This window comes from Anarhichas minor, unplaced genomic scaffold (assembly GCF_050575085.1).
Source record: "Anarhichas minor isolate MPS153535 unplaced genomic scaffold, ASM5057508v1 ptg000027l, whole genome shotgun sequence".
Classification (NCBI taxonomy): Eukaryota; Metazoa; Chordata; class Actinopteri; order Perciformes; family Anarhichadidae; genus Anarhichas; species Anarhichas minor.
In genome coordinates, this window is record NW_027466473.1 from 6,666,381 (window position 1) to 6,688,605 (window position 22,225).

General features: G+C 42.8%; 2 protein-coding genes and 1 long non-coding RNA gene across 8 annotated transcripts in view; 2 read left to right on the top strand and 1 right to left on the bottom strand.

Annotated features, from left to right (window-relative positions):
- camkk1a (calcium/calmodulin-dependent protein kinase kinase 1, alpha a) overlaps positions 1-7,598 on the top strand; it is a 50,339-nt gene extending 42,741 nt beyond the window's left edge. The window contains exons 14-16 of the mRNA XM_076101277.1: positions 1,009-1,137; positions 2,027-2,130; positions 3,647-7,598. Coding sequence (XP_075957392.1) covers positions 1,009-1,137; positions 2,027-2,130; positions 3,647-3,719 — 306 coding nt within the window. The 3' untranslated portion in view covers positions 3,720-7,598. The remainder of the gene's footprint in view (positions 1-1,008; positions 1,138-2,026; positions 2,131-3,646) is intronic.
- On the bottom strand, positions 6,600-19,261 carry p2rx1 (purinergic receptor P2X, ligand-gated ion channel, 1). Of its 6 annotated transcripts, none has more exons than XR_012956253.1 (14): positions 18,949-19,261; positions 14,986-15,130; positions 13,811-13,882; positions 13,480-13,549; positions 12,190-12,277; positions 11,904-11,984; positions 11,162-11,303; positions 10,897-11,042; positions 9,761-9,851; positions 9,619-9,684; positions 9,436-9,531; positions 8,185-8,439; positions 7,909-8,094; positions 6,600-7,801 (listed from the first exon to the last, which is right to left on the bottom strand). XR_012956253.1 is itself a non-coding variant. In XM_076101278.1 (14 exons), exons 1-14 carry the CDS (start codon positions 19,083-19,085, stop codon positions 8,089-8,091), a joined length of 1,275 nt encoding a protein of 424 aa, XP_075957393.1. In that variant the 5' UTR covers positions 19,086-19,260; the 3' UTR covers positions 6,600-8,088. The 6 variants fall into 6 exon arrangements, 3 of the variants coding, with proteins under 3 accessions (XP_075957393.1, XP_075957394.1, XP_075957395.1); XM_076101278.1 differs by having other exon boundaries at positions 6,600-8,094; positions 8,185-8,229; positions 8,350-8,439; positions 18,949-19,260; XR_012956254.1 differs by having other exon boundaries at positions 6,600-8,094; positions 13,492-13,549.
- Positions 18,081-19,826, top strand: LOC142959810 (uncharacterized). Its single transcript, XR_012956255.1, has 3 exons — positions 18,081-18,191; positions 18,297-18,838; positions 18,929-19,826. It is a non-coding gene; the product is annotated as an uncharacterized LOC142959810 (long non-coding RNA).
- The last annotated feature ends 2,399 nt before the right edge of the window (positions 19,827-22,225 follow it).

Genomic DNA, 22,225 nt, shown 5'->3' on the forward strand with positions numbered 1-22,225 from the left:
TTGATTAATTGTGTTTAGAGTTTGAATTTCTAGCGCGTACCTTTTTTTGTCATCTTGGAAGTCCTGTATGTCAAAGCTTCCCAACGAGCACTTGAATGCATCACGATGTACGCTGCTATTTTAAGGGGTAAGTCTGGAGACGTGTTTCGTATTGTCAACCTGTCAAAAGACCAAAAACATCAAAGAACTGATCCTACTAGTATAAACACACCAGTGAGCCACAGAGTGCTGCAGGAATGAGTCAGCGGTTTTACACTTCCAGTTCCCTCGTCTTAAAGGGGGTTTTTGATTAGATACCTGAAATAAAGTCAGTGGTTAAGACGAGCTTAAGACATTTTGTTCTAGAACTAAAAAGTCAGTAAAATATCCCTATCGTGAATTGTTTTGCTTTTTCGTGTCTCAAAAAAGGTGCTTGCCTAACAAGTGGCTAAATGGAAAAATCCCATTGTATTTTTGTCAAGGGAACCGGTGCAATGCCAACTTTGCTGGTTGGCCTACAAAAATGCGGCATCTCTGCAGCACTACATAACCGAGGGACATGTTTGTTCATTATTATGACTGTAAAAACTGTAGTTTATCCCAGAAACTGTGTTGTTGTTAATGATCACATGAGCACAAAGTCCAGGATGGAGAATAGTTCCCAGCAAATGCGTTCTCTACCCTTGTTTGAGTAATGTTTGCTGAAAAATATAAGTTTGACAAAAATAAACTCCGGCTTGTTGGTCACCGTGATAGATTATGTGTCTCCAGCTACTTTTAAATCTTTACTGTTGGGTTTTAGTAGCACAACAACATAAATCAAAGCAGATGGCTGGTTGGCAGAAAATGCTCATGTATGAATCAATAATAGTGTAAAATATGCATGCTGTGCAGTCGCCCTTTGGAATATTTTAAACATGTCACAATGGACTCAGAGCGGAGAGCCAGACTTCCTGTAAAGATGCTGCCAACTTCTGTGGATCCTAGATACAGTATATTATAGACGTGTGTGTGTGTGTGTGTGTTTAGATGGACCAGTGGGTGACCCAGGGAGGCACGGAGCCCTTGCCTCTGGAGGAGGAGCACTGCTCTGTGGTGGAGGTGACAGAGGAGGAAATCCAGAACTCCGTCAAGTTTGTTCCCAGCCTCTCTGCCGTGGTAAGGAACCCTGAGCGTCCTCCGTTCGCCGGGTGCTTTTGTGTCAAGTCGATGCGTCTTTGCTCATGATTTCCAAGAGAGGTGAAGAGAGGCTGCTCCCTAACAACTGCAGTCCTCTGTTAGCCATGATGGTGACAAAACACTGCAACATGATTTTACTTTTTAGAAGGCAGCCTTGGTCGCAAGGACAAGGCTGCCTCTCAACAGTGCTCAACTCTGAACCACAAAAAAAACAAGTTGATGCCCCAGTTGTAAAGGTGTGTATTCCTTTTAAAGCTTTTCTTTGGGTTTGACCGCCTTATCAGTCCATTTTTACAGACCGGTGAGGTTAAAACCCTTTCATTCACATAAACCCCAACACCCACTGCAAAGGAGCAACTTCCCTGAATGGGGGAAACCCAGATTCTACATCATCCGGCTCCATAAATGCTCCAATGTGGCACCGATTTGGAAACGAGCTCACATAGTTGCATATACAGGCACTGTGGCACAGCATAGCAGCGCCTATTAAAGGGCACATCTGAAATATTAATGCCATCGATCCCTGGTTCTATAGCACACTATAGATTGACTGTTAAACAAGCCAATGAAGAGGTTAGAACATTCTCACAACCCCAATGATGGCTTCTATATGGACTTATATGAAGTTAGCAAGATATTGACATTAGCACGAATGAGTTTACCATCAAAATATACCAGCCATGCAAAAGTGCAATAACAAACATTGTCAATATAGGATTTATTAAGTATTATCTATCAGACATTATGGTTTGTTTCAACCCCCGTGTGCAAGTCTCCCACTGGATCTCCTCTGCTCTCTCCTCCGTGCAGAGCCACAGCGGAGCTTTTGCACGTCGTCCCAACTGTCCTGTGCTTGTGAACGTTTCAGATCTTGGTGAGAGCCATGCTGAGGAAGCGCTCCTTCAGCAACCCCTTCGAGTGTCCGAGCAGGAGAGAGGAGAGGTCCATGTCTGCGCCTGGCAGCCTGCTCATGTAAGCACGCGCCGTCCTGACGGTCATCCACGTCCAGACACGTCCAGACATCCCTCGAGCACGTAATACCTGTATATCTCATCCGGGAAGATAAAAAAAAAACACAACCATGAGATTGCTTGAGACTCTGACACAGACCGGTACTTCACACCTGTCTCTTCTCTGCTGTATCAGGTTAACTAACATTCAGCCCCGCAGCAGCAGCTGCTGCTTTGCGTTGCCATAGCACCATAATTCATTCTTTCATTGTCAGCAGCGAAGCTTCCAGCTTTTACAAGTGTTTCTTTTGTGTGTTGCATCCAGCTTTGCATCTACCGGTGCCTCAGGCTGACCTTGAATTTTATGTAACACGGATTGAACGCATCACTGGGGGGAAAAAAAACGGGCAATCGTCGTGACCCGTCGTGCAATTCCAACATGAACAGTACAGCCAATGGCCAAGCTGGAGCATCTATAGCTGTGCCCTGCTGTACAGCAGGTGCCGTTGGGAAAGTGATCTGTGTTACGTGTCCGGCAGACTTTGTCGTGGTGAGTGTAGCGCTGAATGGGGAGGAGGCGGCTCTAATGTCCCGTTGTGAGGGGTTCTGTTAGATGATTTCTCCTCTATCGAGGCCGAGGGTTGCACTGTTGCACTGTAGGCAGTCAGAGAGCTGCTGTCTAAGGTGAAGGTGTTTCCAGAGGACGTGAAGGGAGTTTGAGACAACACTGCCCCCTGCTGGAGAATGGAGGGAGAAAAACTCAACTCAACTGAAATGTTTAGTCCGTTTGTCCGAGTCTTGATCTTCATGTCACCATGAATTATAAACCGTATTGATTAATAGGACTAAAAAAAAAAACGATATGGCTCACACGTAGCATTTTATTATCTGTTTCAACCACTTTTATTTTGACCTGATTTGTAAAATTGGTGGAGAGCCCCTTTAAAAATTAGGTTTTTAAAAAAGTACAAAGATGATTTTCTTTTTTTTCTTGCTTTTCTTGTCTGAGCAGTCAAAGACACTAATCTCGAAGCCACACATACATGTAGCACTTTCAGGTTGAGGAGGTGAAGTGTGTTGCCTTTGACCCTGCCCTGAGGTGACCTTTGCCCTCTCACCTGTGACCTTTTTTTTTTTTTTTCACCCATCTTTTCTCCCACTGTGCTGCAGGGACTCTTGGCCCTTCCGGCCCACTTTAAAACTGCACCCCTCTCTCAGGTAACACTTTGTGCAGCACAGTCTGACACGCTGTCTGTCTAACATCTACCAGCCGCCGCGCCCATCATCATCATCTTAGACTCCTCCCATCATGACAAGTGATGGAGCAGCCTTACCCTTCCCCGGCTGTCACCTCCCCCAAAGTTCCCTCATCTCCCTGCCGCTGTCATTTAATGCCGTCTTTTGACATTCATCATGTGACAAAAAAACGCTTCTCTGGTTTTGCTGCATTTGGAGAGATGAAGCACGGCCTTAATAGTACCATCATTTAGATATGTGGGAGTGCTCATATTGACCGCTGTCTCTCTATCTTGTTGCAGAAAGAGCAGCACGGGAGACGGACCCAGAGACGGAGAGCTGGAGGACCTGCACGAAGACGAGCCCTCCTCTTGAGTCTTTCCACAGAGCTTTGTGGGGGAGCGCACTCTTCACACGTGCGCTCTCCCCCTTCATCCACATGTTCCTTCAAATCAGTGACACGCTACAGGCCTATCGTTCTACACACTGGACAGACTGACGGCTGTTAAACCCGCTTTATCGCTTTCGTTTACGCTCGAACTCCGGCTTGCTATCGTCTTTGCTTCGTTAGCCTCGGAGCATCCTTTCTCTCCCCCTCCATCTTTCCTCCTCCACCGTGGACTCTCTGGGCACTGACTTTGATCCACAATGTGAACTGCTGTTAACCACTTACTGTTGTGACTGGCATCAGTGAACCGAGAAGAGGAGCTCTGCTGAAGAACAGACACACGCACACATTTGTCAGCGGGCATTGCACTGTAATGTAGGACGAACACTGTCAAGCTCAGATTTATTTCACTCGTCTGCATAGATGAACAGTGAGACCTCATCAGACTGCTCATAGCCAGCCTGACTGAGAGAGTAGTCATCACAGACTTCAGCATGTTAATGACCCTATATTGTCTCTTCAGTGACAAACAGGGCTTTTTAAATTTTATTTTTCACGTCATTAATATTGTACATAGATGTCTCGAGGTATCGTCGGTGTTCTCACAGCCCTGTTCTCGTGTCCGTGCCATCGGCAGCTTTTACTTCGGAGCTGTAGTCCTTCCTGGGCCGCCTTCACAGTCCTCAGGCCCGGGTGGGTGAACTTCTCTGACAGGAAGGAAGTCGGCAGTCGAAGGGCCATCGCACGGAACGGACAGCGACTTTGCCACGCTCGAGCACATTTCAAAGTGACTTTCGCCGCTGTGTAATGTGCAATTATTTCTGTGTTCAAAGTCATTTCACGCTCTCGTTTGTCTGCTGATTCCTGCTCTCTAGCCGTCTCCTTTCTGTCATTTCTTACCGTGCCATTTGATTAGATGTGAAGTAATTGCGAGAGAAACTGGAGGTTGTGTGAATGTTGTGTGAACAGACTGAACTAAAAAAAAAAGGGCCGTGGACTACTCCGATGGCCTGTACCTTAAATACTTCCTTTTACAAATGAGAATGTATTATTATACAACAGTCTTGGATGCAGAGCACATGTGAAGGCATGAATAATGTCATTGTCCAAGATAAACTTCAATGAGTGCTCTTTCACAAGAAATTTAAAAACTCCTAAGGGGAAGGGGAGGTCAAAAAAGGGTGAGCGTTGTAAAAGGGGGGAGGGAGGTAGAGCAGAGGAAGGTCTTTATTTTCTAACGCCCCAAATTGATATTTCAAATATTCCCTTTGTCCCTTTGCAGACTTATTAAAAACAAAGGGAATCAAATGGTCTCAAACAATGGTTCAGGTGTGCACAGGGGCTCATAAAGGTGAGCTTTGTCTTATGAGAGGGACAACAGTCCTGTCACTGTTTAAGACTCATTTTTCCCCGATCACAAAATGTTATCCGACCAAAAGTCCTTTTCTCCCTCAGCGTCATAACAAAAAAGGTTTTTTAAATGATGGCTAGATGTGTCGTATATGAAGTAGGCTGGTGTTATAGTTAGATTTCACTCTTTTATGTTTGCCATCAATTTGGGAATCGTTAATTCCACTCCAAATGTTTGCATATTGTGAAAATTATTAAAGTATTTGTATTTTTTATATATACGAGAAGTACAGTTATGCAACATAAATTGTATTGAATTTAAATGAGATTTCAGCCCCTCAAGCTCTTGAGAAGTCAAGGATAAGGCCCATAATACAATACGCTGTAGATAATCAGTCCCTATAGATAACTAGTTTGTTAGCGTTGCAATCCGGTGAGATCACACATGTTGGTGATGAATGACAAATTACTATACATTTTTTAAAATATATTTTAGCCATTTGTTTGCCATTCAAGGTGGTAAAAAGAAGGCCAAATCTGTGGGCTGTTTCATCTCCGCCGACTCAAATCAATGAGAACATTTCCGCCTCCGCGGCAGCTCTGCCTCAGATAAATGTTTGCGAGAGAGAGTGTCCCTTGAGCCACTTGAACCGCCGTGTCACGACGAGGCCCAGGCTGCCAACAACAACGACGCCGCCTCCCCGTCCACCTCAGAGCCGTACACAGTGTAGCTGATTAGAAACGGATGTGTGTGTTGGGGGGGGCTCAGCTTTCCATTTCCTCTATTCATTTTTTCCTCAGTGTCCTCTGGTGAAGGATGCAAACAAAGAACACAGAGGGATTGGTACAATGTGAATGAGAAAGCCTTTCACACACTGTGTGGATGATCATGCCGGGGAATGCAGAAGCTGTCTAACTTTGTATGTGATTGTTCAGTAAGAGTATGTGATATGTATAGGATGATGAATTCCTGTCTGAAATGTTGTATATGCAGTTTGCACTGAAGGGCCATTCATTGACTGATGTAGCTCCTTCTCTCTGCTGAGGATGGTGTCAGTGAAAGGAGGCACTGAGGGCTGTTCCAGCTGAAGAAACGGTTAAGCAGTGTGATGGAATAGTTGCACCGCTTTACATTAGTGTGTTTGTGCGGACGTTCGTCTTTGTTGCCGGTGCAATGTTGTTGTCGTCTTTGTCGTCGGTGCCTTCCTGGCATTCCCCTGCTTTTATGTGTTTTAGTTGACCTTGTTGAAAAAAACTAAAATACTGCTTATATTTAAATATTTGCACTTTTCCACTTCCAGATACATATTAAAGTTATGACATAAATATATATACATATATATTATATATGTATATATATTATATCTCACTACTGGTACCTGCCAGCTGTATTGTATAGTTTATGATCAAGGAAAAGAACTGTGGTTCACCTGTAAGACCATGTTTACTGTGTATCCGTCTGTCCTCACAGTCTCCTGTGCTTTTGATAATCATTCTGCATGTGGCAGCATTGCTACTTTTGTTTTTTGAGATTCTTTTTATAAACTGTTTTTATTTTTGCTGTAACTTTCTCCCACCTGTGACACAATGCTGCTACAGCTGCAGTGATGAGACGTTTTCTTCGTGTTAAACATTCATCCAAAGCTTTTAAACTGATTTCTATTACATTTGATGGGAAAATAACATTAGCACGTGGCCATTTAGAAAGCTCCAAACGGTGTTGACCAATCTACATAGGCCACGCCCATTTCCAGCTAGAGACCGGTTTCATTTTTCAGTCATTTTGTCAGTTTTGTAAACATACTCGTCAGCTCTTTTTATTAGCTGTGACTACATTTGAATGACATCTGCACTGTATCAACTGATTGCGCATGCCAAATTGTATTGAATTTTTCCCAAAGGTGGTATTGATACACTGAAATGGTCACAACTTAAAGGTCACCTGTCTGACGTTCTTTCGATGCTGCAAAGTTCTTTTTGTGGAGGAATCCCCGACACTTCACATACTTGATTCTCTCGAAAAAAACAGCACAACCATTTAGATACAGATCTGAGTCCAGATACCAATGAAATATAAATATAAAATTGTGCATTATTGACTTTTTCTCGCTTAGTTTCCTTAGTGTAGTGACACAAAGAACAAAACGAGCCAATGAGTGTAGTCACACCGCAGGAAGTGAGTGAATGGAATAATGTCTCATGATGTCAGATCATCATTCTATCCAAAGGAGTGTGGGAGAGTGAGTTTGTACGCGACGATCTGATCGCTGCTGTGCGTCATGTGACTGTCCTCGTGTGTGCGTGTGTGTGTGTTAGTGTGTTAAAGGTGCCTGCCGTCTCGTGCATTTCTCTGAATGTCCTCGCGTCGCTCGTACAGAAACAGAAGCATGGCACGTCCCTATTGAATGCAGTTGTTACAATGTAAATATGTACCAATATATATAAAGAAGCTATTTTTGGCATGCTTTTTGTACACCTAGACATAATCAAAGAATAAAAAAAAAAGAATATCTGAATTCTCTCGACATGTTGCCTGTATTCCTGTTTGACTACTGGGGACCAAAAAAACAACTAATGTTACTGTGCATCTTTTATTGAACTGCAGATCACAAGGTGCATGCAGGAGATGAGTCACTCCGACAGTGACAGAGATGGAGGCAATGGATGAGATGTGGATATGAATCCTGTACACACAGATGCACCAACGTGTTCTTTTAACCTGCAGGGATAATGGTGGAGGTAGAGGTTACACCCAAAGTGTGAAACAAAAGCAAACCGAGCTACGCCCTTAAAAAAAAAAAGGGTACACATTAAAGCTCTACATACAACAGAGTCACAGTCACTCAGGTTAAGAGAGTGGAGGATGTTGTTGGTAGAAGATGCTGAAGAAAGGGAGGACACGGAGAATGTCTTCTATGTCCAATGCAGAGTCCATTTAGAGTGTGTGTGTCTTGTAGCGTCCCACGTCAGTACTCCAAAGTACCACCTCAAAAGTCTTCTCCCAGGTCACTGCTACAGGACGAAATGGATAAATAATACATCAGCCATCACAGAAACAAAAGCAAACAAGATTTTGTTTGTTGTAATAAATATGAGTCTTACTTTGGGTAACTCTGTTTCTGTGCTACATGCCTCAGACTCTGGTTCCTGTTGGATAAAAAGCCATTTAAGACCTCACTCGTGACGAAAACGAGGATTCTCCTCAACATCACACCATAGAATACGTGGAGGTTCTACTCTACTGTCTAGACTTCTACGTGCACTCACGTCGGGCCGGCCAGTGCCTTGGACTTCTCTTGCATTTGCTTCGAGGGAGTAATGGGGGCTTGTTTCTAAACCAAGCAACTCGCTGTCATGCTGCAAATACAAAGAAATGTTGTGCCTGTTTCAGTTAAAGAGGGGCTACTGTTTCAGGTAGTGCCCTCAGATAGTACTGTGGAACAAGCATGGATGATCCTGCACTGCCGGTGAATGTTGACAACATGCCAGTGAAGCCAAATTATTTGACCCCCTAAAATGTTCTTCACCCCCCCCCCCCCCCCAAATAATTTGGCATTGTTTGCTTTAAAAAAAAATAATAATTTTTTTTGGTGATGTCATTAAATTAAACTATTGTTTCTCACATGGACAAGTTATTTATAACTCTAACATGCTACATATGTGCGTGCGTTCTGGTTTGTATGTTTTCTCCCCCTTCAAATTACAATCCAACAGCCATCATCATACTTAACGATATAAAGTTGACACTGTCAGGTCCATTCTCCATCCATTGTGTGCGGTCCCTTTAAGAATTAGGATTTGGGAGTGACGCGGATATGAAAGCTAGTTTATCCGTCTTTCCTTTACAAGCAGGAAAATTATTTCTCTCTCTTTATTTGAGAAAAGTTCATATTTGTGTTGTGAAATTCCACTATGACCCTCAAATTCTGTCTCTTGTGTTATCATATACTGAACTACAGAGCAAAATCACACTCTTTCTGATTGAACCAATCTATGAACTGTCTGAAACAATGGATATCCGCGGCCCCAAATGGGCCCCAAAAACAATTGCCGCACGCTACGCGCGCAAACATGACACTCCCCTTGGGGCTAAGCCCCCCCTTCTTTGTATCCTAGAAACGCCCCTGGTTATGGGTATGAACACAGCGCTAATGTGAAGGGGACTGCTCCTGTGTGCTGGGGGGGGGGGGTTTCTAGTTCTGACTTATGTAAAGTTCCTTCACAAGAACTGAAATGCATACAAAAGATGTTCAGATAAAGAATTGCTTCCGTTAAAGGCCTCTCTGCTGCCATCTTGTGTTCAAACTGAAGTTACACAATCACAACAGGATGCATGTGCGTCACGGAGCTTACCGGTACAAATGTGTCCGTCTGTTTGAATTTCATGTTGTGGTAAAATTCTCTTTTCGGTACCAAATAGAGCAGCACCAGGTCACACACCACGGTTGCCTGTAACGTCAGAGTTATTTCAGTTTGTATTCAAAGTGTTCCGCGGATAATAAATCAATGATGGCAGGCAGTCAGGCTCCAACATACCACTCCAAAGATGCCCACACCAGAGCCTATCGCGGTCAGTGTTGGGATGATGTCAAACTTTCTGGCCTGTGAGGGACGGAGCACAGATGATTCAGCATTTGAGTAATTCATCCGACTAGAAACGTTGAGATGTGTTACTCACCAGTGAGTGCACGATGATGTCCAGCCTGATGCCAAACACCTTGAGAAGGGTTCTCTTCTCAATCTTGTCCTCCAAAAAATGCTTTGCATACCTACACACAGCCACGAGGATGATCACAGTATGTTACATAGAATGTACGTGCCTCTGTCTTTGGTAAATATTTGCGTTTCCCCACATATTCCCTATCATATATATATATGAGATTATATCGTTTAGGAGCTTCAAACCACTGCAAAACACAGAGGCTTTTAAACCGTCAGAATTGAACGAACTGTTAATAAAAAGGTTGGTCATAATTGGATGCGATTCGTGCATTTTGAAGCTTTTAAAATGTCTTATAAAAGGCGGTTGAGTAGCTAAAGTAATTTAGCTAAGGTTTATAGACCTTTTCACACTAAACTAACGTTAGCTCTTTATAAACTTGCTACAGAGCTTCTTTTCTGGAAGCCGATGGGATTTAAAAAATAAAAAAAAGAGCAGCTCTGTGTCAAACAAATGCTATATCAACATGATAGACATTTCCATCTGCAGTATTTTGTTGCCATTTGTCAGTTAGTTGAACACACTGGAGCAGGAAATTGCCAATACTTAAGAGTATCAAACCTCTATTAAAAAGATTGCTCAACATTTTGGGAAATACACTTATTCGCTTTCCTGTACACAACGCCGAGAGTCAGATGAAGAGATCGATGCTCTCATGTCTGTCAGCAAACGGTCAGCAAACATTAGCTTAGCTTAGCATAAAGACTGAAAACAGGCGCGAACAGCTAGCCTAGCTGTGTCCAAAGGTAACAAAGTCCACTTACAAGCGCACGCTAATTAACACGTTTTATATTGTTTGTTTAATATGTCCAAAAAAGTGTAGTGTAAAGCTTTATGGTTTTATGGGGCGTTATGTACGCCTCATAAAACCAGACCAGCTGTTTCCCCCCTGTTTCCTGATCTTTATGCTAATCCAAGCTAAGCTAACCCGCTGCTGGCTTCTGCTTCAACACGCAGAGCGGTATGAATCTTCTCATCGAACTATCAGCGAGGAAGCAAATAAGTGTATTTCCCAAAATATTCACATCATATAAGAAGTATTTCTGCAGTGTAAAAACACCTGAGTCTGTTTCAGTTCAGGGAAGTATACACACCTAAAATTGTAGCCCACTGAAGCTCTGGCTTTGTCGGTCTCATCAGCGTTTCCGTACAAACCGTGGAAGGAGTACTTTGGTTTACAGTGTTTTACATCAAAGTCCAGGTTACATGTCCAGTCGATCACAATACCAATGCCCCCTCCCTGCCAGGACACAAGCACATCATGTGTTATAATATAACATGGGGGAACAAAACAAAACACCTCTCCACCAGAACAATTCATCTACCCAGTCAGTGTTGAGTAAAGATCAGCCGACTCACCAGTCGGGCTATTGTTTCGAAGTTGAAGCCAGACAGTTTAACTATGTCTCCCAGTCTGAATATGGGGCACAGTGGAGCATCGTTTGGCTCATGGAGGCATTTCCTGATGTAATGACTATCGATACCCTCCACCAGGTTACTCCTGAAATTACAAGACAAACACAATAACCTCAAAGTGCACTTTGTTGTTCATATGATTTCTGCATGATCCGTTTTGTTTTTTTAAATCTTTAAAGTAAAACTGAGTCCAACAATATGGTTGACTGACTTGCTCAATTAAAGGCACAAAAAGTATTCAGACATTTATTTTCTTTAAGACAAACTTTTGCTTGCTTGCTTTTGCCAACAACAAGAGTTTGAAACTCTGGCATGGCAAAACTTTCAAACTTAAAGATGTACTCCAGCGATTTAGTGTCACACTTTCAAAAAGTCTGAGGACTTGTGGGAAAAACATTTAAAAAAGAAAAGTCCAAATTAGTGCAGTAGAAGCCGAAATATCCTGACTTTCAGTTCCTAGAATGAGTCAAAAACACAGGATCCTACAATTCCCATAATGCAATTCAGATCTTACCTGTCTGGTAAATGTCGTTGTTTTTTTGTTTCTTCTTTTTATTTACTATTAATTATCCTACAGGATGAAGCTGCGACATCATATGCAACATTTATATTTATCTATCTGCCTTTGGAAACATTTGTAGCATCTGCTGAGCTATAATTAATATACTATGAATGAAGTAATCACCTTGAGACGTCAAATATGGGGAAAGTTACAGAATTTTTGATGAACAGCGTGTAGTTCTCTGCGGACATCAACAGAGCAGGACTAGATGGGAACGAAGAGAAGAGAGAAGAGCATCAAATCCAGCACGTTGAGGCGCAGAAATCCTCACAAATGATATTTCTCATGGGCCGACAATTATGTACTCCAGATGGTCGACGGCACAGAAAATGATCACAAATGCAATCGTCACGTGCGTTGCAAGTCAGTTTTGAACTTGCAGTTTGAATAATTCAGTGTGTCCACATACTCTGGTATGTCGTGATCGTCCTCAACGGGGCACCAAGCCAACACCTCGCAGGTCTGAGTGGTGTTCACGCACACTCCCGTCATTTGCCCTTGAAATAGAGACACACACGCTAGAGTTCATCACCGTCACCAGACACTTCAAAAAGGGTATTTCTTTTAGAGTAGCAGTGGGAAAAGAAGGACTGGAGGGCTCTAACGTTAACTTTTATCGCGCTATCTTGAATTAGCATCAGCAGCAAGCGCAAAAGCAAGCAAGCGCTGAAGTAGCTCTTTCCCTTATCTCGCCCCGATCCTAACATAGAATCTTTCTCCATGTGATTAGCTTTGTCGCTATCAGTCACTCTCATCGAGTGCTGGTTGAGTTCACGGACTGTTCTAGCAGCTCCAGTCTCTGACCGATCACTGGAGCCCAACAGTCTGTTCGGCTACGGGGTCGCCCCCCCCCCCCCCCCGTGTTTACTCGTCCACGAGCGTAGAGACAGCGAGCCGCCTCTCAAGGGATACTGGCACCTCGAGGTGAATTTGACTGGTCTGAAACAGACAGATCTAAAGCTCTGGCTAACATTGGTCTTATTAAAGTCGATGTGGGGCACAAAGGGCTTCAAAGGCTCCGATGTTAACCCCGGGACAGATGGAGGACAATAAAATGTATGTAACTGCTCTTTGAAATGGCCCTGCTGTGTTTGCACCTATTAAAGAAGCTCTTGTCTGAATGGCTGATTGTATTTAATGTCTCTGTGTGCATTTAATGTCTCTGTGTGCTTATGATTTGTGTTGGCTCCTCTGTGACATTTGCGATTGTATATACAGTACATGCATGTGTCTACTTGCTTAAGGCAGGGTTTTACTTCAATGCTCAACAAGCCGTGCCCCCCCGACACACACACAAACACATCATGCTGTGTTTGGTTGTTATGACTGAGGTTGTTGATAATCCGTCACTTTTTAATCTCTGCGCTGGATAAGTGCAATGCACGAGCTACATCTAAATGTTTACCATAGCTGACTCAGACGGTTGTATTTTAGTTCCTGTGTGAGCTCGTCCTATAAGGAGCCACAACCCTGTCTGCAAACAACACCGCTCCATAACCGTGCATGATTCTCTAACTCCCCCTTGATGCATCTCGGTTCCTGTGACATGGCTATACGATGTTCAAATATGAGAAGGGCTGAGAACAGAACCAGACGACAGAGAGCCAAAGACCTGGACTGATCTGAGTTAGGCCACAGATGGGCAGACGGTTCTGTGAGGACTGCTGATATCCCACACTGTCGGGCCGTCAGGATTTACCATCTCCCGTACGTTTGAAAGTCCCTCCATCACAGTCAGAGCTTGAGTTGCAGCTGTGCTTTCCTTTGAGCTGTTGCAAACAAAGAGATTGGGGTCAGTGGGTGGAAACAACAAAGTTTTGCATTCACTGTGATGTTTGGCAGCATACAGAAACTGCTGTTTATGTCATCTTGAGGTCATTTAGTTGGAAATAAAGACGCTATTCGACAACTACACAATTATCCACTTACAGAAACAATCTTGGAATTCCTGTTTAGTTTGACTATTTATGGAAGTGTTGAAGTCAGAGGGACAAGGAGAGACGATGGGGAAAAAAAGCGTTTCCACCTACCTCTGGACACTTTCCCATCTTCTGACCTTCAGTCATGATGTAATTTGTCATCACCACAAAAGATGCGTCTCCCTGAGGTTGAGGATCATAAGAAGTAATATGTTACATTTTTTAATCTCTTTTATATATGCCATAAAATGTAATAGTTGCTCTGCACCAGGCTAAAGTTTATGTCAGACAGCCCTTCAAACATTAATCAGTCCCAAAAAGTCACGCGTTGTTTGTTTTCATGGTGCGTTTTAACCTTTAAGGAATCGTTGGACAATACACGTTCTTCGCTGGAGGGCTCTACCACAATATAATGCTCATGCTGTTGACCATTGAGTTGATCCTCGTATTCAGAACAGACGTTCAAAGAGATCAACTTAGTGATCAAAGTGTAAGGCATTATCTCTGAAGAGACCTTTTCATCTTGTAGGTTGGGTTCATCATATCAAACCTTGTGCCAAACCCACTCCAAATTACAAAAAGGCCCACACCCAAATCTCAAAGCAAACACGACACTCATTACTGTGTCTCTTTGTATTCTTTCCCACAGATAACAGGACACGGCAACATTTTAGGTAAACAGAGATATATGCATATATAAATACAGTATGTTGGTTAGGTTGTTTGATCAGTTCTCTACAGGATGCACGCAACGACTTTTGGAAAGTAGGGAGACACCTTTGCACTATGTTGATTGTTGTTGATCGATAAATGTTCTGCACTTCTCCCGTCATCTCAAATCCCTTGTATGATCAACATACCATGGCAATAAACGGTTCTGATTCTGATTCGGACCGTGATGTTGACAAAACCAGATTATCATCCAGGCCAAATAGACTTTCAGTCTGTGTGTGTGCTGCATCCTAGTGTCGCCACTGTTTGGATCATGGCTTAACAATCGAGCCAACACGGATGTTTTTAAAAGCACGACTACACCTCGAACTTTGTCACGATCTGACCTCTGACCAGCTTTCTTCAAAGCGTTTCGACGTTGCTGGTCTGACTCAGCCTGATGTTTATTCACTCTGACAGTTTGATTATCACGGGCTGTGGAGGCTGACTTCACGACATCTGACTCTGACCCAGATCTACTACAATCCCAACGATGCTCAGTGACTTGTACCAGGTGCAAAACAAATTCTTGACCAATCGCGAGTCGTACGCTGAGCGGGCAACCAGTGACCAACCTGCGGTGGGAAGACGGATTCGGCCACATCCCAGACTCTCCCACTTCCGTTGACTTCCGTGAAGCCCACTCCTTTCATTTTGGTGAAGACGGAGCTCACTGCTATGTCTGTGGACTGGTAGCCTCTCTCGTAGATGAACACCCACCTGTGGGAGACACAGAGAGCATCGTATCAGGTCCGTCGGCACCTCGGACTCCTGCTCCACCCCAGTCAGCCGTGCAACCCCCCCGCAGGCAAGGGCATGTATAGTAGTGATGTGGACATTCTGCGCTGCAGTCCCACATGCCAGCAGCATCCCTGACGGGGACACATGTGCAAAGTGATTGTCGTTGTGCAATGTCACGTTGGTTGTACTCTGGAAGTCATCCCTTTACCACCACGAAGACAAATCTGACTTATTAAATCTCAGACTGTTAAAAAACTGTTAAAGTCTTTCAACCTTTAGTTAAGTACCAATTATCCAGTATGTTTTAGGGTTTCCTCTTTGTACATTTAATATGTTTTTAACTTTTATAACAGCACTTTTGGCAGCACCTTTGCTGTCCCCTTCAGTAGTTTCTCTTGAGAGTTTATTGCCCCGAAACAGTAAAATGAGTACCGCCCTTGTACTACAGCTGTGGTTTAGCAGTGCTGATCGTTGCCCGTGAGCGATAATGAAACTTTACCTGGCGTGTGATTCTGAGGAATCTGAATGTCATATTAAAATGGCAGCTTCCATGTTTATCAGTGCAAACAGATTCAATCTGTATCCTCCTCCAGGAATACTGATTGTGATGAAAATAACCAATTTTCTCTAATTAAAGGTGCAGTCAGCAATTCTAATCCCATACACTTCATCAAACTCGGAGAACATCTCCTGCGCTGTTCATTTACAGCTCTGGCTTTGAAAATGGGAAACAAACAAAAACCAACATTTCTGGCGACTGAGCTGGTAAATCTGAAAGGGGGATATTTGTTTGGGTAATGACTTCAAATATCAATCCCTTTTTCTTCAGAATCGCTGACTCCACCTTTAAGTACAATTTAAAGGTAAAGTACTCGAGTATTTCCATTTAATGTTACTTTATATTTCCACTCTGCCACATTTCAGAGGGAAACATTGCACTTTCTAGCTTATGAAATAGAATGTATTGCTAAAGAGCGGTTCCCAATGTTTTCGGCTTGTTGCCAGTTGCGGCTCCTTGTCATGTTTCAGATGTCTAAGAGTTGTTAGCAGTTCAAACAAAGAGGCGTTTCCCTTCTAAACTTCTCACATTGTTTCATTTAAATGACCGTCTGAGGCCCGAAGTGGATAAATTATTCAAAGTCTCACAGAAAATGCAAAGATTAGAGAAAACATCAGAGAATATTGTAAGTAGCAGTTCTTTCCTCTCTCATTTATCATCTCGCAAGATGCATCTCTGCACTAAACTACCTAACGGTACATAAAGCAGATGCACAGTGGCATGCTGCTTACACATTAATAAATCCGTATTAACAATCTATTAATAATAATATATCAGTTAGTGTCCAATTGTATGCAGGACAAGTACTTTTACTTGTATTCCTTAACATATACATCTTGCTGATGGGATTTAGAGTGCAGGATGTTTAGTATGTCTTCATTCTTTTCTTGGTATTTTTACTTGAGCAAAAGGATCTGAGTTGCTCCTGAGGTGATGATCTACAGATTCAACATTTCAGGTTTGTTTTGGTCACACTCGGGCACAGTAAATCTCTACAGAGTGAAGCTACTCCTTGTGTGGCTCTAACCTATATGTGTCTCTGCCCAGGAGATATAGGAATAACAGCTGGTGTGCACTGGGAAGATACTGTATGTACAAACACGTGCAATCCGCACATCCAGAGCTATTTTATATATTGTGTGAAAAGCAATTACCCCCCCAGCAGAAAGCCTACAGGGCAGCATGTGCGGTTCATTTGTCCGTGCACAGTGAAAGAACCTTCCACAGATGAGCAGAAACATCCTTCAAACTGCAGACTGGAATGTAAGGTAGCGTTTGCACAATGAGTTTAACCGCTAAAGCCACAACTTCTATCAGTCAGGCAGATCAAATCCTTACATTTTTTTCTTACATTCAAAAGGCAGAGGAGGAAAGAAAAATAGAGCACATTAATGGAATAAAGAAACCCATGAGCGTGAAATAATGGAGGAATCTCCCAAAACAGCGGTCTAAGTGAGATCTGTATCTGCTCCGACAGAAGCAGAGCAGAGAGGAGGAGGAGGGGGGGGGGGAGGGGGGGGGGGCTCTTCCCACCATACTGTGGCTCTGAGATTAGTGTTGAATGAACAAAAAGACAATCACACTTGAACTAATCACGACGAAATGCAAACAGGAGATGGGCATTTTTGTCGACTTAAAAGTGACGAGACGAGAATTAATTACGGTTGGCCGAGGCTGCTGTTCTCCGTTAAATTAGTCGTTGCTTTCTGGGTTAAGGAAGAGACTTACTTCAAATTGATTTATCAAATATTTAAAAAAACAAACTTTCATGTGTGGATTAGTTTTTTTGTGAGATCTACGCAAACAGGAGGCCAAGGATGCACATGTTTTCATCCACGAGAATGAATCTGTCAGTTAATGAAAGCACAAAATATATCCATAAAATAACTGTACAAACAACGACAATAAATTCATATATTTTGCAGATTGAAATACATTTTAAAAGGAATATTAAATACATTTGCACCAAGTCTAAGGTTAAAATGAAATCTAAAATCCCTGACAACCCGTGGTTCACTGCTCGAGCATTGCGACTTCTGCTCCGACCCGAGGAGGAGAAGCCTCATCATCACATCTCATTTCATGCCCATCACCAAAAAGATACGTGACAGGTGCTGTGACAGCAGAAGAGGGAGCTCTGTCATGCACCGGAAGCCCTTAATACCAAGAGAGACAAAAGCTCTGAATGTCACCGTGGCTGTTCCCTTTTCTTTCTCTTCAATATCAGCTCACAGAGGAAACTACAATCCTGTTTCACAGTTACCAGTTTAAGACTTTTCAAGATATGAACTGAAAAAAAATGAGCATCCACATGTGTCAAGATTATAGCACCATGACCAAAGATATGGACCCCAAACAGAAAGCAAAAGTGGAACGCCTACAACGTTCCACTTTTGCACTTTTGTTAATATTATAATAGAGAAGATATCGTTAAATGTGTCCGTCTCTGTCACGTGTTTCTGTCCGCGTCACCAGCAGAAGGTAACATGTGTCCGTGCCTGCTTGGCATGGAATTGGGCAGCAGTTGATTGTTACGTGTGTTAGCGCATATGTCTCAGCCTGTTTTCATCACAAGCCGCTCCTCAGGTTCTGCTGCACAGAGGTGAAGACGCACTCGCGCACAAGTGCAGACATGCACAAACGGTCAGTGGGTAGGTTCCAACTAACTAAAACAGAAATGCACCCTTCCACACAATGAGTATCCAGGAACTCCAACATGTCAAAGCATGAGTTGTGAGCTGTAGCGTGCGTAAGATAACAAGCATGCTGTTTTTTTGTGTTTCGACTTGAGAAGCGCAGATAACAAGATATCAAGATATGCTCTTGCCCCTTCTGCCGTGACTCAATCTGTCACTACTTCATGTCTGTTTGCAGTTCCTATTTGCTGTGTCAACAGTATACCTGGCAAGTTACAAGTTAGTGTCTCTGACCATTGGTGGCACCCACCAGGAGTCAAATAAGAAGTCTGCCTTTATGAATGATGTGTTTCTAACAATTTGAACAGCATGTGATGATTTGTTTTTAAATCATGTAAGCAGAATTAAGACATCAGGGTTATGCCACTGAAGAACAACCCAGCCAGCAACAACAACAGAAAGTTGTTGGAATTTGAAGGGTCACTCTGAAAGGTCATTTTGCATCACACACTCTCACTTCACGCAAGTTGGAACTTGACAATGCAAACTAAAGGCTTCCTGTTGCCCCTCTGAACACTACAGGAAACGAGAGATGATCTTACCCGATGATGTAAGCCAGGACCAACAGCTGGATCAGTCGGCACACCACTCCCACCTTCCTGTTCCTCACCAGCACCTGGCGCGGGGTCTCATACTCGTAGAAGAAGTCGGCGAAGGCGTCGGCGATTTGGCTTTTCATCTTCTCTCATCGGCTGGACCTGCAGAGAGGAGGGTCTCTATCTATCTCTCTCTCTCTCTCTCTTTGCCCCACTTGCAAGCGCTCTGCTTCGCCTCCTGGTCACCTCTGCTTTAGTTCCTCACTGGTGGCGAAGGTCCTCTCTGCCTCCTCTCATAAGTAACGTCTGACGCACTTCATGAGAAGTCCTCAAGTGTAGGACTTCCTCCCTCCCACTTTCTCTCTCTCTCTCTCTCTCTCTTTCTCTCGCTCTCTCTCTCAAACCACAAAAGCCCAACACAAACACACAGTGTGTATTCCACGGTTCAGCTTTGCCCGCTCTCGTGTCACCGTTTTCAGACATTAAGCCCTCTTATGTTTTATCATCATTTTGTGTGGAAGCCACTTTGGGGTTTCTCAGCTCTCTCATAAATGTCCACCTTCTCTCCTGTCATATACTGCAAGGTGCTTTGCATTTCTAATCTTCGTTAGGGGAAAGGAAACGCACATTGATAATAGAATATCATTTTGGTATGCATGAATTGGAATATGACAGAGCAGGTTTCCCGTCTGCAAAATGTGTTTCTCACTTTCTAATCTCCAGAGATTAGCAAATAGAACATCTTCTTTTGGAATCGTGTTTAAAATCCAAACCTAAATCTGGTTAAAGCCCATTCCAAATCAATATGTACAGGAATCGCCACAAAATGGCCAATGCTGAGAATCTGGTCGGATTACAAGGATTTGGCAGGATTGCAAAAACAGGGGGGGGGGGGGGGGCTGTATGACCATCTAAAATAATAACCTAAACTGCTCTGTAGTGTAGCGTTGTTGCTGGTAGCAGATTTAATAAATTATAATGAATTCATATCAAGATATGTAAATAAAAACAATGAACCACAAACAAATGAAAAGGATTGCATGTGACCAGGTATCAGTGACTTATATCATTGATTGATGTCTATCAATTAAATCTGTCGATGGACATTTTTACATAACATTGAGATCAAAGTGTGGTGGAAAATAATCTTTTTAACCTCCCGGTGAGAAATAATCGAGATGAGAAAACTCTTAAAATATAAAAATATATTTATTGAACAGACACTAATAATAATTCAGCTGAATGGATAGAGCTCTTTCCCCACGGATGGTTCGGAGGTCTAACAACAATGAATAGACAAAACAGAGTATATATGCGCATTATCTCGTCTCCTCTCCCCCTCGCAGATGTCGTCCTCCGTCTGCCGCTGCACCCTCCAAGGCCACGTTCCCAGCCTCTTCCTGGGAAGAGGGTTAAGATTATATGCAGGTTTAGTGATACAAGTTATAACTAAGAACGGTATGATACCTTTCTCCAACACAAAGGATTTATGCAGCGTTTAGAAGTTGAGAGTTTGAGAAGCACCAGGGAAGATTTATATTTATATTAGTTTTGATTTAAATTTAAATTTTTAGATCTTTAGGTCTAAGATATTTCTATCTAAGATTATTTTATTACCTGACTTCAATTTATTTTGCCGAGAAACATTGAACTCATTTAGATCTGGAAATTGTATTGTTTCCACCTGAGAGCTCTGATGGGCAGATGGAGGTGAAGCTGTGACGGACAGAACTATGTAGATATACAGTACATGTGTACCTATATGCATAATAAATGAATGGATAAAATGAATTTCAACATTTCAGCACAAATCAGTGTCCTGTGTGAGAGACAAGAGAAAGGGGGAGGGAATTGGTTCTTCCTCTTGGACAAACAGGAGTGTGGTCTGAGCTGTGGTTAAGATCAAAGCTGCAGGGCAGAACAATCAACATCCAGATGATATGTGGATTGTAAACAGCATTGGCTATCACGAACTTAACTACACATAACTTTTATAAACTCAGATGTTTCCACTGTTCGATGTTGCCAATGCGGCAAGTTTGTTACTCTGAGGTAGATTTAAAAGATATATATATATATAGAATACAAGGACTTACTAAGAAGGACTAGCATATCGTTATTAAAAATGTGATGTGTCTCTGTGTCCCTCAGGACTGGAGCTGCTCGCAATCTAGGAAAGGTGGGGTCATTAAACATGGTAGACTCAACCTTAACGGCTTGAGTGTCAAGACTCTTCTCTGCTCCGAGTATGTCCAGGCACATGGTAACTTGAGAGTTCAACCATTAAGTGATTAAGGTTCCTGAGAGCAGTTCCTGAAAGAAGTTATTAAGATTTTGTCATTGTTGTATTTATTACATTCCAGTTTCATCATCTTTCCGTGGAGGATTCCTCTTCTGGGAACAATGAATATATGTACGTGTTGTGGCAATTCATCCAATAGTTGCTGAGATAATTCGGTCTGGACCAAAGCGGTGTACAAACCGAGAGACAGACTGACATTGCACCCTTGGAGACTAAAAAAAGCAATTCCATATATATTATAGATAACGAAGGAGCCCGAAATTGTAACCTTTCTTACCGTGGTGTAGAATATGACTGGCAGGTTGTAAACTACTGTCGTCAATTATTTCTAAAAGATGATTGCTAATGTTTCAAGAAGAACTGAAGGTAATGAGGTTACAGCAGTGGTGAGAATAGCATCTGCTCAACTACGTGGAAAAAGTAATTAAGTGGAGTCACGCAGGCCTTCGTTTTGCTTGAATTCAGAGCGTTAGTGCAGAACAAAACAATAACAGCATTAGAAATGAGACGCTAGTTGGAAATAACACAGATAATCCAGTCAGGACATTAAATGTATCCTTGATCTGAAGTCAAACCGTTTCTGCTGTATTTTTGTACCACGTTATCAAGTGTTAGTTGCATAATTTCCTGTGTGTTGCTTAACAACCTGTCCTTTTACCAAGAACATGGGGGGGGACAGTGCTTTGATGGTTACCTTACAGAAACCTACAGAAAGCCTTTCTAAACAATAGTGAGGCCTTAAAAAGTAAAGCCATGGCGATAAGATGCTGTGTAAGAAAATATGTTAAAGGTCTGTTAAATGTTTCGATTGCTTCTCAACGGCTCTCAACATGGCTACACCTGAGCCGGTGGCAAACAGCGCTAACAGTAGTAAAAACTACGGCACATGTGCTTACAGAGCTAACGTTCACCTGAGTGGGAACCAGAAGGTGGACGTTACGCTTCCGCGACGACTTGGTTATCAGCTGTAACCGTCGTGAG